Consider the following 18,064-nt stretch of genomic DNA (forward strand, 5'->3'; position numbering starts at 1 on the left):
GAACTACGTGCTGAGCGTGATGCTTGTGCACTGAAAGAACGTGATTTAGAAATGAGAAAATTAGAGTTACAACAGAAACTTGAGTTACGTAAACTGGAGTTGCAATCTGAAAGGGAGGAAAGAGATTTTCAGTTGAGGAAATTGGAGTTAGAATTGCACGCCCAAACAGTTGAAACTCCACGTCGCGCATCGTCTGTTGAAACCTTGTTTACTGCACCTGTTTTTGATGTTTACAAAAACATTAGACTTGTGCCACTGTTTTTAGAGAAAGAAGTAGAGAAGTATTTCCAACATTTTGAGCGCGTTGCTACGGAAGCCCTGAACCGCAAGGTGAGAAAAAAAAAAAAAAGAAAACTTATCTCGTTATTTCGACTTAATAAGTCGTTATTTCGACATAATATCTCGTTATTTCGACATAATATCTCGTTATTTCGACTTAAGTCGTTATTTCGACATAATATCTCGTTATTTCGACATAATATCTCGTTATTTCGACATAAATATCTCGTTATTTCGACATAATATCTCGTTATTTCGACATAAATATCTCGTTATTTCGACATAAATATCTCGTTATTTCGACATAATAAGGGGACATTCTAATATGCATTAAGCTACATTTAGCGTTCTTATAATGAGTTTCTATGGGAGGAAAATGCTTAACGTCAAATTAAACGCTTTGCGTTCATATTCTGGACTTATCTGATTTTTGTAGTAGCCTATATAGCCTACTTTATTATGATTTTAGTATCATATTGATTAATAAATGCACGCACAATTATCCGTGAACTTGATAAATGTTGCAGATATGTTTTAGGCTACTATCCACAAACAAATTGCTTTCAATTATGTGTGCAAAATTCAGAATTCAACGAATGCAGTGCAACAACAACAATAATAGTTAAATTAATATTAGTATTAATAATAATAATAATAATAATAGTCGCAGTAGTGCTAGGCTAAGGCAGTGCAAGCCAAGTCAAGTAAAACTGAGTTTCTTTGCGTTCATAGTCTGGACTTATCTGATTTTTTTGTAGTATACTTTATTATGATTTTAGTATCATATTGATTAAGAAATGCACGCACAATTATCCTTGAACTTGATAAATGTTGCAGATATTTTAGGCTACCCATAAACAAATTGCTTTCAAATGTGCAAAATTCAGAATTCAACGAATGTGCAGCAATTTGTACAAATAGAGACATTTTTGTGTATAAAAGACATTTTTGTTTTATTTTGTATTAGTGATTATAATTTGCGCGTCCATTTATTGACGTCTGAGTCGATCTCATTTGAGTGTATTCGGCAATTTGCTTAGCGTGGAATTAAACGCGTATATTCTGAGCTCATCAGATTTTGTTGTACATATACTTTATTAGTATGATTATTTACTGTGTTTGGTCTGTTAGTAAATATGTTAAGGTTTGTATTCATTTCGATATGCCACTAGAGGGCAGAATAAGACCGGGAATTATAGAATGCATTGTAGTTATGTTGACCTACTGTTTTCATAACACTGGATATTCTACTAATTTACACTTTTCTAAAACGTTGCATATTAGTGGCAAATAACTTATTTGGCAATTACACATAGTGATATTGTAAGAACGGCTATTGTAAGAATGCAGTGTGTGGTCGAAATTTTAAACCGAATATTAAATTAACCATGTTTTTAACATCTAACCTTATTTAACAACATTCATATGCTTTTGAATTTTAAATGTATTTTACTGTGTGTGTGTGTGTGTGTGTGTGTGTGTGTGTGTGTGTGTGTGTGTGTGTGTGTGTGTGTGTGTATATATAAATACAAAATAAAACAAAAATGTATTTTATTCACAAAAATGTCTCTATTTGTACAAATTGCTGCACATTCGTTGAATTCTGAATTTTGCACACATAATTGAAAGCAATTTGTTTGTGGATAGTAGCCTAAAACATATCTGCAACATTTATCAAGTTCACGGATAATTGTGCGTGCATTTATTAATCAATATGATACTAAAATCGTAATATAGAATAGGCCTAGGCCTACTATAAAAATCAGATAAGTCCAGAATTCCACTGTTGATAGGAAGATGCAAGTGATCTCGCCGGCGCCTCCATGCCGGCGAGATCACTTGCATCTTCCTATCAACAGTGGAATTCTGGACTTATCATGCAGTGTGCGCTCCACAATAATGGTGGAATATGTTGGAATAGACGATTTAATATGAATGATGGGCGTCAAAATCTTGTGGTTATTTGTTATAATCTTAGGACTTTATTATTATTGTCTAACCTGTATTATGCTATTTGACGAATTGCTTTGTTCCTTTTTTGTACGTTTTGGACAAAAGCGTCTTCTAAATATGTAGACTAAAATGTAATAATAATAATAATAATAATTATTATTATTATTATTATTAGAGTTTATAACTATAAATGAGTTCACTTAGTAATAGAGTAATATGTTTGTCATAATATAATTTAATAATATGATTTATCAATGCTTTATTTTTATAAACGCTTTTACAGTTTTGGATAAAATAGGCCTACATTTTTTGCATAATTTTTGCTTACAAATATAGCATTCATAAACTATTTTATGATAAACATATTACTGTCTTAAGTTAACTCATTTATAGTTATAAACTCAAATATTAATAATAACATTTTAGGCTACATATTTAGATGACGCTTTTGTCCAAAACTTACAAAAAAAGGAACAAGGCAATTCGTCAAATATCAGTCATAATACAGGTTAGACAATAATAATAAAGTGCTAAGATTATCACAAATAAACAAAAGATTTTGAAGTGAAGAGAAGTGTCCTTGAGACACTAGCAGAGACAATATTTCGTTACACTGCGCAGTGCGTACCCAACAGGTGTCCAGATTATGAATGTAGTAGAGATGTTAATTGAAAAGTACCCATCCCGTCCGCTCAGTTTATAAACTGTAGGCCTACTCATGAATTCTCAAACTGTTTAACATTTGGCAATTACACATAGTTTTGTGCTAGTTTTGTTGTCAGTATTGCTCTTTCAGCCAGCTTGATAGTTTATCTAGATTTGGTTTATTTGTTAACTTTACACAACTCAATCGCAGATAGCCTATTTTGCAGATCAGAAACTATGTTTTACTTGACTTGGCTTGCACTGCCTTATACCACTACTGCGGCTGTTATCATTTTTATTATTATTAGTGTAATTGCCAAAGTTAATTGCCATTAATATGCAACGTTTTAGAAAAGTGTAAATTAGTAGAATATCCAGTGTTATGAAAACAGTAGGTCAACATAACTACAATGCATTCTATAATTCCCGGTCTTATTCTGCCCTCTAGTGGCATATCGAAATGAATACAAATCTTAACATATTTACTAACAGACCAAACACAGTAAATAATCATAGTAATAAAGTATATGCACAACAAAATCTGATGAGCTCAGAATATACGCGTTTAATTCCACGTTAAGCAAATTGCCGAATACACTCAAATGAGATCGACTCAGACGTCAATAAATGGACGCGCAAATTATAATCACTAATACAAAATAAAACAAAAATGTCTTTTATACACAAAAATGTCTCTATTTGTACAAATCGCTGCACATTCGTTGAATTCTGAATTTTGCACATTTGAAAGCAATTTGTTTATGGGTAGCCTAAAATATCTGCAACATTTATCAAGTTCAAGGATAATTGTGCGTGCATTTCTTAATCAATATGATACTAAAATCATATACAACAAAAAAATCAGATAAGTCCAGACTATGAACGCAAAGAAACTCTGTTTTACTTGACTTGGCTTGCACTGCCTTAGCCTAGCACTACTGCGACCTTTATTATTATTATTATTAATAATACTAATATTAATTTAACTATTATTGTTGTTGTTGCACTGCATTCGTTGAATTCTGAATTTTGCACACATAATTGAAAGCAATTTGTTTGTGGATAGTAGCCTAAAACATATCTGCAACATTTATCAAGTTCACGGATAATTGTGCGTGCATTTATTAATCAATATGATACTAAAATCATAATAAAGTAGGCTATATAGGCTACTACAAAAATCAGATAAGTCCAGAATATGAACGCAAAGCGTTTAATTTGACGTTAAGCATTTTCCTCCCATAGAAACTCATTATAAGAACGCTAAATGTAGCTTAATGCATATTAGAATGTCCCCTTATTATGTCGAAATAACGAGATATTTATGTCGAAATAACGAGATATTATGTCGAAATAACGAGATATTATGTCGAAATAACGACTTATGTCGTAATAACGAGATATTATGTCGAAATAACGAGATATTATGTCGAAATAACGACTTATTATGTCGTAATAACGAGATATTATGTCGAAATAACGAGATATTATGTCGAAATAACGACTTATTATGTCGTAATAACGAGATATTATGTCGAAATAACGAGATATTATGTCGAAATAACGACTTATTATGTCGTAATAACGAGATATTATGTCGAAATAACGAGATATTATGTCGAAATAACGAGATAAGTTTTCTTTCTTTTTTTTTCACCTTGCGGTTCAGGGCTTCCGTACGTTGCTGAGTCTTTGAAATGGCCAAAAGAATTTTGGACCTTACTGTTGCAATGTGTTTTAGTAGGAAGAGCTCAGGAAGTTTATTCAGCGCTGACTATGGAACAAAGTGGTGATTATGAAATCGTTAAGACTGCTATTTTGCATACTTATGAACTGGCACCTGAAGCATATCGCCAGAAATTTAGAAGTCATTTTAGGGTTGAAAACTGTTCATATCTTGAGTTTGCCAGAGAGAAGGAAAATTTGTTTGACCGCTGGTGTACTTCAGTAAAAGTGACCACCAAAGAACAGCTTAGAGAATTGATTCTTTTAGAGGAATTCAAAAACTGTGTTCCAAATGCTGTTGCTATGTATCTCAATGAGCATAAAGTCAGTAAAATGTCAGATGCTGCTCTTATGGCAGATGAATTTGTTCTTACTCATCAAATTGCTGTTAATCATTTTAATGATTCAAGTAGATCTAAGTTGAGCGTTTCTGTTAAACCTAAAAAGATGGTTTCACACCAGAATGCGGTGTCAAATTTTCCTGATAATACTTCCGTTACACGTATGAAAGGTGTGATGGTCTGTTTTTATTGTAAGAAGCCAGGACATAAAATCTCAGACTGTATTGCTCTCAAAAAGAAAGAGAAAGGTGTTAAACCTGTGGGTTTAATTTCTACATCGAATGTGAATCATACTCCTGCTCGAGTTAACAAACAGATTGAACAAGTAGATATCACTGAGATGGAGTGTTAAACATAGTGTTGATTTTGCACCATTTATCACCGAAGGGACCGTGGCTTTGCCCAATTCGGATGAAACTGTACCTGTACGCATCCTACGAGATACTGGGGCGGGGCAATCCTTTTTGTTGGAAGGACTTTTGCCCTTGTCTGAACGTACTGATACAGGAACACATGTACTGGTTAGAGGACTTGAGATGATGGCGTTTATGGAAGTTCCACTACACCGCATATATCTTGATTCTAAACTTGTGTCAGGTGAGGTGATAGTTGGAGTTCGTGCTATGCTTCCTGTCTCAGGTGTCACTTTCATCCTTGGCAATGATTTAGCCGGGGGAAATGTTTGGGAAAAGTCAGACACTGGGGTTCCACCTATAGTAGCTTCTGCTGTTGATAAATTAGATGGATCTTCTGACTGTCCTAATTTATACCCTGCATGTGCAATAACTCGAGCGATGGCTAAGAAAAATCTGCCAGATGAAACTGAAAATATTCTCTTTGATACTTTTATCGTATCTGAAAATTCCTCTCAGCCAGAATTAAGTACTGTGTGCACAGATGTGGAAGATGTGATTCATGATCCACATGCTGTTGATGACCATAAGTCTGATCCTCTGTCAGAATGTCCATTTATCTGTGATGACCCTGTTAACACATCTTGTTCTTTATCTCCGCTCTTTAGTGTGACTCGAGATGATTTTATCAAAGCACAGCAGGCAGATGATACTCTTCGAGAATTGTTCTCTTTAGCTCGTGAACAAGAAGACAAGACTTCATCTCCCTTCTATTTTTTTCAAGATGGTTTGCTTTATAGACAACAACCTATGAGCTTTGACTTTTCACTTGATCCTAGGATCCAAATTGTGGTTCCACTTGATTTCCGTCAAGACCTCTTAAAACTATCACATCAGGGCATGACTGGACATATGGGGGTACGAAAGACCTATGATAGACTTTTACGAAAATTTTATTGGCCTAGGTGTAAGCGAGATGTGATTAATTATATACGTGCATGTCATACTTGTCAAATGACAGGGAAGCCAAATCAAAAGGTTCCATTAGCTCCTTTACAACCTATTGCTGCAGTTACAACACCTTTTGCACACTTGATTATTGATTGTGTTGGTCCTTTACCGCGATCTAAGGCTGGACATGCATATTTACTTACCGTAATGTGTCAGACTACACGTTACCCTGCAGCTTATCCTCTGAGATCCATTACTTCCAAAGCTATATTAAAAGCTTTAACAAGCTTCATGTCAATTTTTGGCATTCCGGAAACTATTCAGTCTGACCAGGGTTCAAATTTCATGTCCCGAAACTTTTCTAAGGTCATGCGACAACTTAAAGTTAAGCATAATATCTCAAGTGCCTATCACCCGCAGAGTCAAGGATGTTTGGAGAGGTTCCATCAGACTCTTAAGTCACTTTTGAGGTCGTATTGCGTTGAGCTTGACTGTGACTGGGAGGAAGGTCTACCATGGATGTTACTCGCCATTCGTGAGGTGGTGCAGGAGAGCATAGGTTTTAGCCCTAATGAGTTGGTGTTTGGACACACTGTTAGGGGCCCTATTGCTGTCTTAGCAGATGAGTGGACGAATTTTGATTCTCCTGAGAATGTCTTAGACTATGTAAGTATTTTCCGTTACCGACTGTATGAAGCGAGAGCTATTGCTCTACGGAAGTTAGCCAAATCTCAGGGAAAGATGCAGAGGTTGTTCGATCGTAAAGTCAAATCCAGACAGTTTCAAGTAGGTGACCAAGTGCTGGCATTGTTACCTGTGTTGACTACTCCTTTTCAGGCTAGGTTTGCTGGACCGTATACGATCGCAAAGTGTTTTCCAAATAACAACTATTTATTAAATACACCCGATCGTCGAAAGAAAATACAGGTGTGTCATGTTAATTTACTAAAATGTTATGTGACTCCTGTTCCTTCTCTTTTTGTTGATGTTGTGACCGCTACTGAGACCGCAGACACAAGTGTTTCGGAAACATCTATAGAGGCGGAAGACCATCTAGAAGAGGTGAAAGGTCCCTCTCGAGGAGAAGTAGAAGGCCGGTTGAATAATTCTGAGATTCTTGTTAACTTGGCTCACCACTTGTCTCATCTGTCTGAGTCAGAGAAGGCTGATATAATTGAGGTGGTAAGCTCGTTTCACTCTCTCTTTTCTGATATTCCGACTCGAACTTCTGTCGTTGAGCATGATATTGATGTGGGCACGGCTCAGCCAGTGAAACAACATGCATACCGTGTCAACCCTATCAAAAGGAAGTTACTTCAGAGAGAGGTGGATTATTTGCTTGATCATAACTTGGCGGAACCCAGTTTTAGCTCTTGGAGCTCCCCATGTATTTTAGTGAGTAAACCTGATAGTTCATATCGTTTTTGTACTGATTACAGGAAGCTCAATTTTTTGACAAAACCAAACTGTTACCCTCTACCAAGAATTGATGACTGCGTTGACCGTGTTGGCTCTGCACAATTTGTGAGTAAATTCGACCTCCTGAAAGGTTATTGGCAAGTGCCATTAACATCCCGTGCTAAAGAACTATCTGCTTTTGTAATACCTGATAGGTTTCTGCAGTACACAGTCATGCCTTTTGCCGTTCGAAACGCTCCCGCTACATTTCAGCGGTTAATAAATCGAGTGTTGTCTGGGATGACCGGTTGTGAAGCTTATCTAGACGATGTTGTTTTATACAGTTCTTCTTGGTCGGAACACCTTGATCAAATTAGAGAGCTTTTTGTGCGTCTAGCTAAAGCCAACTTGACTGTCAACCTTGCCAAGTGCGAATTCGGAAAGGCTACTGTGACGTACTTAGGAAAGGTAGTGGGCAGGGGTTGTGTGAAGCCGATTCAAAGTGAATTCAATCTGTAGTTTTCCCAAACCAACTACCCGTCGTGAGTTACGACGATTCCTTGGGATGGTGGGTTACTACAGGGGGTTTTGTCATAATTTTGCAAGTGTAGTTGCCCCTCTGACTGATTTGTTAAGCCCTAAGAGACCATTTCAGTGGTCAGAGCAATGTCAGTGTTCCTTTGAGAACGCCAAATCCTTATTGGCAAATGCTCCGGTGTTGGCTACTCCTAATTTTGAAAACCCTTTTCTACTTGCTGTTGATGCAAGCGCTTATGGTGCTGGTGCTGTTCTTCTACAGGAGGATTCTAACGCAATCGAACATCCAGTCAGTTACTTTTCAAAAAAGTTCAATCGTCACCAACAAGTGTACTCTACAGTGGAAAAAGAAGCGTTAGCCCTTATTTTAGCCGTTCAACATTTTGAGGTCTATTTGAGCTCTGTATGTGGTCCGATTACAGTATACACCGACCACAACCCGTTGACTTTCTTAGATGGCATGCGCGGAAAGAATCAGAGAATAATGAGATGGAGCCTTATTCTTCAACCTTTCCACTTACAGATTAAGCACATACGTGGCAAGGATAACATAATTGCGGATGCTCTCTCGCGTATGTAGACTGTCCCAGTAGTGTCTGGTACTTTTCTTCTCTCTCTTTTCTTTCTCCTTTATCTCTCTCTGATATCCTAGGGCCCAGGATTCCGGGAGCGAAATGGAGTGAGATTTATTGAGATGAGTATTAAATGTTGGATATTCACATTTAAATGATTATTTTGCATCAGTTCTATTTTTGTTATTTCTGTTTTCTTTTGTCGGTTCTTTAGAGAACCTCCTTTTGGATTGGGAGGTGTGACGTCCCTGAGTCTCCTGATCCCATTGGTCCTGGATGTGGGAGTTCCTGATTGGTCTTCCTCATCCTAATTGATAATCAGTTGTGTATAAAAGAGTGCTGTGTCTTGTTTAGAGCAGGCACTCTATGGGGATACTCTCCTCATGAGTGGCTCATTGTGTTTTGCTTACACATGTTGTCAATATGTTGTTTTCCCTTAACCCTAGACTTTTGTTTATTATTATTATTGTTACTGTTTGTGATATGTTTAACTCAATAAATCTTATTTTGGATTGAACATTTCTGTTTGATCCCCCTTTTATGTTGTGGCTTGAGCTGGTCGTAACAGGGTGTAACAATATATCGTGTCACAATAAATCAAAAAATGCAAAATACATAAATGCTTCAAATACTTTTACTACACATTTAAGTCCTTCTGAGGTTTTTTTTGTTTTTTGCGTAAATTTAAGTCCAAAGTAAGGTTGCTACCATATTCTTTACGGTAAAATACTGGCAACCAAGCTGACGTTTTTTTACCGTAAATATCACAGTTTTTTTTTACATTGTGGGGTTTTTTTTTGCCCATAAATTTAAGTCCTGTAAAACATAAAAGGTTGCCACCATATTTTTTAAGGTAAAATACTGGCAACCACAGCTGCCGTTTTTTTTACCGTAAATTTCACAGGTTTTTTTTAACAGTGTGTATAATCAAGCACTCTTACTTGTCCAGGTACTAGGATTCTTTGAGTGCAAGGCACAGTAATATGTCCATCCTGTACTTGAATGGGTTCCGACTCTCTTTCGTCAAAGCCTTGGCCCTCAAATGTTACAAACATGCTGTCCCCCTCCACCACATGAATTGGAATGTCCACCTGTAAAACATGGAGTTGTGTACCAAACTCAGTACAAAACACTTAAATGAGAACTCCGGTCAATTTTAACATTGAGCTCATTTTTTTGTGTAAATTTGGAGTGCTGTCAGTACAGAGAACAACGACAAAAATCGGTGTTGCCTACACCGTGTTATCCTCTTTTTAAAATTTGCACCCTGTTGACTTAAATGGGGCAAGTTTTAAACCTGCTTTTAGCCTCTTAACATCCTTGATGTGTCATTACAAGTGCCCAGCCAATGTGAGTGATTCCTTCAGAGTGAACACGGTGAATCTGACTGCAGTAGATGTGAAAAATATGAATAAAAATGAAGTTAATTCGGCCAGCGCTCATACCTGTATTTATTGTGGGCTTCGACCGAAAACAGGAAATAAATACAGGTATGAGCGCTGGCCGAATTAACTTCATTTTTATTCATATTTTTCACATCTACTGCAGTCAGATTCACCGTGTTCACTCTGAAGGAATCACTCACATTGGCTGGGCACTTGTAATGACACATCAAGGATGTTAAGAGGCTAAAAGCAGGTTTAAAACTTGCCCCATTTAAGTCAACAGGGTGCAAATTTTAAAAAGAGGATAACAAGATGTAGGCAACACCGATTTTTGTCGTTGTTCTCTGTACTGACAGCACTCCAAATTTACAAAAAAATGAGCTCAATGTTAAAATTGACCGGAGTTCTCCTTTAATATTGTGCATATTAAAGTTGCCAAGTTTACAACCTGGCAAACCACAACTGACTACAATCTAATCAATTCCTGATGAACAAAATCAAGTCCAGAAGCCATTTCACTTATATGTCACAATAGAGAAGAAAAGATTTTTGAAGTGAAGTAACTAACACTGTATGTTTTAGCCTCCAGTGGGGAGAAGATCCACTCCACAAGGGCGGTGTGGCCTGGCTCGATCTCTCCACCAGGGTTCATACACTGGAAGATCGGGTGACTGAAGTTCTCCTCCATCAGCTCCTCCAGTGGAGTGGTGTCGAAGTGGTACCTCAGTGGGAGAGTGCCTGCATTATACAGTTCATACACCTGTGCAGATGAAACATTTAGCATATTTGTGACTATTAAATATAAACAGATGGTATCTAGCAAATGACTGTAAGAATCTGCCAATAATTAAACATTGAATAATTTTTGTTGTTTTTTACTCACTTTATCCACAAAGGTTTTCAACATTTTTGACTTCAAGGCCCCCATTGTCCACAACAATATATTTGGAGACTCCCTTAATCTATGCAACAGTAAATACACTGCTCCAAAAAATTAAAGGAACACTTTGAAAACACATCAGATCTCAATGGGGAAAAATATCATGCTGGATATCTATACTAATATGGACTGGGTAATGTGTTATGAATGAAAAGATGCCACATCGTTTGATGGAAATGAAAATAATCAACCTACAGAGGATTGAATTCAAAGACACCCCGGAAATCTAAGAGAAAAAATGATGCAGCAGGCTTGTCAATTTTGCTGAAATTTCATTGCAGCAACTCAAAATGGTACTCAGTAGTTTGTATGGCCCCCACGTGCTTGTATGCATGCCTGACAACGTCGGGGCATTCTCCTAATGAGACGACGGATGGTGTCTTGGGGTATTTCCTCCCAGATCTGGACCAGCGCATCACTGAGCTCCTGGACAGTCTGAGGTGCAACGAGGTGATGTCAGATGGACCGAAACACAATGTCCCAGAGGTGTTCTATTGGATGTAGGTCAGGTGAGCGTGGTGGCCCTTCAATGATATCATTCCTTCATCCTCCAGGAACTGCCTGCATGCTCTCGCCACATGAGGCCGGGCATTGTTGTGCACCAGGAGGAACCCAGGACCCACTGCACCAGCAAAGGGTCTGACAATGGATCCAAGGATTTCATCCCAATACCTAATGGCAATCAGGGTGCCATTGTCTAGCCTGCAGAGGTCTGTGCGTCCCTCCATGGATATGCCTCCCCAGACCATCACTGACCCATCACCAAACCGGTCATGCTGAACGATGTTACAGGCAGCATAACATTCTCCACGGCTTCTCCAGACCCTTTCCTGTCTGTCACGTGCTCAGGGTGAACCTGCTCTCATTTGTGAAAACCACAGGGCACCAGTGGCGGACCTGCCAATTCTGGTGTTCAATGGGAAATGCCAATCGAGCTCTCTGGTGCTGGGCAGTGAGCACGGGGCCCACTAGAGGACGTAGGGCCCTCAGGCCACCCTCATGAAGTCTGTTTCTGATTGTTTGGTCAGAGACATTCACACCAGTGGCCTGCTGGAGGTCATTTTGTAGGGCTCTGGCAGTGCTCATCATGTTCCTCCTCGCACAAAGGAGCAGATACCGGTCCTGCTGATGGGTTAAGACCTTCTACGGCCCTGTCCAGCTCTCCTAGAGTAGCTGTCTGTCTTCCTGGAATCTCCTCCATGCTCTTGAGACTGTGCTGGGAAACACAGCAAACCTTCTGGCAATGGCACGTATTGATAAGCCATCCTGAAGGAGCTGGACTGCCTGCGCAACCTCTGTAGGGTCCAGGTATCGTCTCATGCTACCAGTAGTGACACTGACCCTAGCCAAATGCAAAACTGGTGAAAAACAGTCCGAAAAGATGAGTAGGGAAAAAATGTCAGTGGCCTCCACCTGTAAAACCATTCCTGTTTTGGGGGTTGTCTCACTGTTGCCCATCTAGTGCACCTGCTGTTAATTTCATTAACACTAAAGCAGCTGAATCTGATTACCAACCCCCTCTGTTACTTAACTGACCAGATCAATATCCCAGGAGTTTAACTGACTTGATGATATTCTCTGATTAAAAAGTGTTCCCTTTATTTTTTTGAGCAGTGTACATTAAATTTCAGGATTCCTGATGGTTTAAGCACTAAATGTTCTTCAGGGATCCCACTCTTTTTAACCAATAAACTTGCACGTCTTTTCCAGTTGTTTGTGATTTACTGGACTTTTTTTTTTTTACTATAATTTCTTGATTTTTAGTTGTTTAGCCTTATTCCTTAGCCTGTTTTGTCTTATTTTAAATAATTGTAAGTAATCTTGAGGCCCTATTGGCTGGTTAGCATGACCCTGTTAGCCCCTGCTAGTAGATACTTCAAAAATATACCAAATATATAATATAATATAATATAATATAATATAATATAATATAATATAATATAATATAAATGCATATTTGGAAGATTCTATTATAAAAAGAAAAAAGTTTTATTATATAGACTTTCTTGTGTATAAAAATAAAGAGCTTTCAGGAAAAAACGTCAATTCAGGTAACCTATATACCAACCTGTTTAGGGGGGCTGAACCCACCAATTGCCATCGGGGCAAAGATGTGCCGATTGGAGGAAAGGTGAATGTAGCGTCTATCTCTTTCCACAGTTGTTCCTGTAAAATTCAGCTAAAAGATTCGAGAATTATCAGCATATATTGTTTGCTAAAAATTATGCATTTGCTGTAATGAAAATAATCATTTGTCTTACCAGTATCTCTCTTCCATGTGAAAGTTTCAACAAGACAGGAAGACGATCTGTCCCCACAAATTCATGTCTGGGAGAGAAGCATATGCCTTATAGTTTTCTGTGCATCATAAAACAACACTTCAGAGCAGAATCATTACAGTGCTTTTTTTCCTGACCTGTATGTGAATTGCACTGTCCTCTGTTGGCCGGGTTGGAGTTTACCAGAGCGTGGGAAGATGGAGAAAAGCCTGTGCTCTTGAATCTTCATCAGGTGGAGCTCAGATGGACTGAAATCTCCAGTCTCAGCCCAGTACTCCAACTCAATCTGTTGGTCCTCTGGGAACAAGAATGACCTAAAGGGAGACCATTTTGATAATTTCTTTATATTGCCGGTGTGACTACTGTAAACTATCGGCAGACAAAGTTACGGATGCTCACCACTCTACAGGAATGCTTCCTGGGTTTTTAAACAGAAGCAGAATACTGGTGGGGTCTGAGCCCAGGGGAGCAGCGCTGAAGCTAAAATCCATCGTGGCTGAGGTAAAGATAGAGGGGCGATGTCGAAAACTGCAGAAGGTTTCAATAGAGATCAAAAGAAAGTTTTATAACTGTTTTAATTGAAGCAAGAAAACAAAAAAAACAATATTCTGTTTAAAGTATTACCTGTGTCTAGTGGGCACCCTGAAGGTGAGCTCAGATGGGCTGGGATCTCTGCGTAGATAAGCGTTGAGTGCATCCAGATTGAAGAGGCGCCAGAGCTGAATTTTACTCAGCCGCTCCACATTGCCACAGCTACGGACATCCATCACCTCCATGGTGGGATACACTCCCTCAGCCTGTACATGGCATATAGACTGGGGCTCTCCTTCCACAGAGCCTGGCCACCAGAAAAACAAATTTTACATTGTGATACAATTTCATATTCTCTCAAATGTGCAAAATGGCATATTTGAAAATACCAGCATGGTTCAGATTGGTTTATGCTGGTTAGTGGTGGCCAATACTGGACTAACATTTGGAAGGTTGTAGTATGCAAGGTGTTTCAATGTTGTCTAATACACACACAGGAATTGCAGTTTGAAGCAATTCTTTTTTTAGTACGCTACCAGAGGCATTGAGGATATGGTAACTGATTGTCCAGCAGTAATGGGCTCTGCGAGCCGGTCTCACTGTGCAGCGGATCGGTAGCCTGCAGTCGGCAGGTATGGTTCCCTTTACATTCTCCATCTCCAGAACTGAAAAATTAAAGCTTAAGTGACTTGACAGACCGAACATTAATCATATGTACAACATAAAACATCTACACTACTGTTCAAAAGTTTGGGGTCTGTAAAATATTTGAATGTTTTTGAAAGAAGTCTCTTTGATCAGTAATGCAGTAAAAACAGTAATATTGTGGGATATTATTATAATTTAAATATAACTGTTTTCTATTCTATTTTAAAATGTAATTTATCTCTGTGATGGCAAAGCTGAATATTCAGCAGCCATTAATTCAGTCTTCAGCGTCACATGATCCTTCAGAAATCTTTCTAATTTGTTGAAAACAATTCCATAATATTTTTGCTGCTTAACATTTTTGTGGAAACCGTGATACATTTTTTTCCAGGATTATTTGATGCATAGAAAGTTCAAAAGAACAGCATTTATTTAAATAGATTGTTTTGTTGACATTGTAAGTCTTTACTGTCACTTATTCAATTTAACATCCTTGATGAATAAAAGTATAAATTTCGTACAAAAAAATCCCCCCAAAAACCCCACATCATTTGTATATAGCTGAATATACTGTAGACAGTGAATCATTTAAAGTGAGACACAGACGAGTCCTTGAAATGGCAGTAAACATATTTTTAGGATAACAATAGTGAGTTACTGAGTCCTACCCAAAGGATCTTGAGTCATGTCTTCAAGGAGGCCTGTATCAGTGACACTTTGCTGTGTGGTCAGAGAGTAGCTGACGGCGCAAGGGCTGTCGTTCAGTAGAGAAACTTCAAATGACTTACAGCTTTCCACCAACACCTCACCCAGATCTATAACAGGGTGCTCTGCCTGGGAAAAAAAAAAATCATTTTACAAAGTTACAAATGGTTATGACAATCATTTTCTTATAGAGAAGTGTGCATGTCCAACCCATTCAAACCCAAGGTCACTAATCAAATGTAAGAAAATCTTTGTCATTGATAATGTAAACTCTGTTGTACAGATGGTCAGATGTTCTTATTTCCATTCAAGCACAAGATGCTCTTTAGATCATTAGATCATCATCTTTAGATTATCTCATGATAGCACACATACATTGGAGAGATTTTACAACGTGCATTTTCATCACGTTTGTATGTAAAACTGCTGTTTATCAGATGTTTGTACACAACAGATGTCTTCCAGATGAAGCGTTCTTTAACTGACGTCTTTAGCCCGGGACACACCAAGCCGACGATCGGCTTTGGTTCTTTGGCGTCGGTTTGGTGTGTCCCTACCTTTAGAGATGTATGATGATGATCTTCAGCTTTGTGTGAATATAATCTAATGTAACACACCTGGAGAGAACCTTTGGATGCCAATCCAACAGCTTCAATGGTAAGGCGGGACTTCTTGCATTGTGGTGTTTGGACAGGCCAGAACGTGAGACTAGGCTTCATGCTGTACATCATCTCCTCCTTTGGAGCAAAGGACCACTTCTGTACCTGAAAACAAACAAATGCTTTCAATCAATAAGATCGAAACTACTATGCCCCAAAACACCACACTCATGCTGCAGCCTTACCTTGGATTCATTGGGCTGGAGAATGTCTGTGTTTGGCAGTACAGTCAGAACCCTTTGGTCAGATCCACAAAGCCTCCACTTGAACTCCACCGGCACCCTGCTCAGATTCTTCACCCGCAGCGTTCGCTCAGAGCAGGAGCCCACAGCTGTGGGCTGAAAGAACAGACTGCCACCCTCCTCCACGCTCATGGAAAGCTTCTCTGCTACAGCAACCACATTCAGTACCTACAAAAGATTCATTTGAAGGCTAAAATGGACCATGAAACCACTTTCCAGCTTTCAGTTTCAGAAATTCCTCCTGCTTTTTAATGATATTTAGAAACTTCCATTTGGCAAATGAGTGACTGAAACACCACAGAATAATTATGTGAAGATTTTTGTTTTCATGATTCTAGATTATTCTAGTCAACTGAATGTGCTTCTCTGTCGCTCAAAACGTTTCATCACTCATCCACTTGGCTTTAACCACTCACTCCGGCAACTCACTACATTATGTTATTTTTTGTAAACATTATAGTGTTAACCTGTGCGTGATTGGGGCTGGCATTCAGCTGTAATGTCAAAGGGATACTGGAAGAGTGATCCGGAGATGGAGTGCATCTGAATGTGAGGATCTGGTGGCTTCCAGGTGGCACCAGACCACTGGATGGCAGCACACATACTGATGGACACTCGTCTGGGTCCAGTCTGAAGATCACTGGCAGGTCTCCTGTATTCTGCAGGAGAATACTGCGGTATGCTAACTGTTTCAGGGCAGGGAATACCTGCAGGGAGATGGATGGTGTTAAAACCTTATAAGTATATTTACATGCAGTCTCTTTCCATTTATGCTCTCTCACTACATATTGGTTGTGTCCGAAAGCTTAGGCAGTGTCTTGTTGCCTCACTGCCCTATCAGGCAATGACTCTGCAAGCAGCCTTTGTGCAAGCAGGCTTCTGAGACAGCATAACGATTTAATAGCCTTCAACAAAATAAAGAGAGCTTTGGTGATAGCTAAGCAAATAGTTAATCACTACAATAGTAACTTCTCGCTAGAAATGACATCAAAACTGGAAAAAGTTGGTCACAAAATGTACATTTACGCACAATCTGACCACCAACTGACACTTTCAGATGCCGTATTTATTTTTTAGCACAACTTTCTCGGGATTGAAAGCACAGAATTGTGGGATATCATAGGCAGCAAATTATACATCTGTGCTGCCTTCTGAAATCAATCAGATGAAGAAATGTCAGTAATCAGGATATGGTATGAGCATTGGATTCAGATGTGCCTTTCTACATTAGTATGCTGCCTGCAGATGCAGTGTTTTTCAGATTTTGGACACAGCCATTACTTTGAAAGATGTCACCATTGTCAGACTTACTACTTGAGGGTGTTGAAGAGAGATCTTGGGGATGAAGTGCTCTTTTCCAGGCTGAAACGAGTGGCCGCTCACCCTGACTGTAAGACACCAGGGTGGACACAAAGTCTGATCCTCCACATTTCTCTGATCCCTCAGAACCTGGGGATGACAAAAACAAAATTCAAGTAAATTAAACCTTCATGCTCAGAACTCATGTTCACGTTATGTCCCATTTACACTGACTGCGAGGTCCCCAAATATATATACTACCCTGCTGTAAAATCCAGCATTGCTGGTCACCAGCATAAGGTATTTTTGCATGATGTGACCAGCATGGGATGCTGGTTTGCTGGTCCCCAGCATGGGAAACAGGAGTGCTGGTGGACCAGCTACACCAGCTCAGTTTTGCTTGAAAACAGCATGACCATGCTAGTCCACCAGCTAGATCAGCACTACACCAGCTCTAACCATATAAACCAGTCTAGACTAACATTGAATTCATGCTGGTTTAAGCTGGATTTTTCAACAGCTGTTGGTTGCAAATACTTTAACATTAATGATGCGTTGTGCAACTGATCATGGCTTTTGAAAATCTGATCACAAACTAATATTCCTTATTATTACTGATATT

General features: G+C 38.7%; 1 protein-coding gene across 1 annotated transcript in view; it reads right to left on the minus strand.

Annotated features, from left to right (window-relative positions):
- Window positions 1-18,064, minus strand: part of cfap65 (cilia and flagella associated protein 65) — a 44,374-nt gene that overhangs the window by 18,381 nt on the left and 7,929 nt on the right. The window contains exons 12-24 of the mRNA XM_079880456.1: window positions 17,455-17,592; window positions 16,611-16,850; window positions 16,087-16,311; window positions 15,860-16,006; window positions 15,206-15,371; window positions 14,426-14,554; window positions 13,983-14,196; window positions 13,758-13,886; window positions 13,496-13,672; window positions 13,341-13,407; window positions 13,148-13,258; window positions 10,708-10,899; window positions 9,696-9,845 (exon numbers count right to left, since the gene is read on the minus strand). Of these exons, the coding sequence (XP_079736582.1) occupies window positions 9,696-9,845; window positions 10,708-10,899; window positions 13,148-13,258; window positions 13,341-13,407; window positions 13,496-13,672; window positions 13,758-13,886; window positions 13,983-14,196; window positions 14,426-14,554; window positions 15,206-15,371; window positions 15,860-16,006; window positions 16,087-16,311; window positions 16,611-16,850; window positions 17,455-17,592 (2,085 nt within the window). The remainder of the gene's footprint in view (window positions 1-9,695; window positions 9,846-10,707; window positions 10,900-13,147; window positions 13,259-13,340; window positions 13,408-13,495; window positions 13,673-13,757; window positions 13,887-13,982; window positions 14,197-14,425; window positions 14,555-15,205; window positions 15,372-15,859; window positions 16,007-16,086; window positions 16,312-16,610; window positions 16,851-17,454; window positions 17,593-18,064) is intronic.

The sequence above is a fragment of the Squalius cephalus genome (genome assembly GCF_949319135.1).
Source record: "Squalius cephalus genome assembly, chromosome: 9".
NCBI lineage: Eukaryota > Metazoa > Chordata > Actinopteri > Cypriniformes > Leuciscidae > Squalius > Squalius cephalus.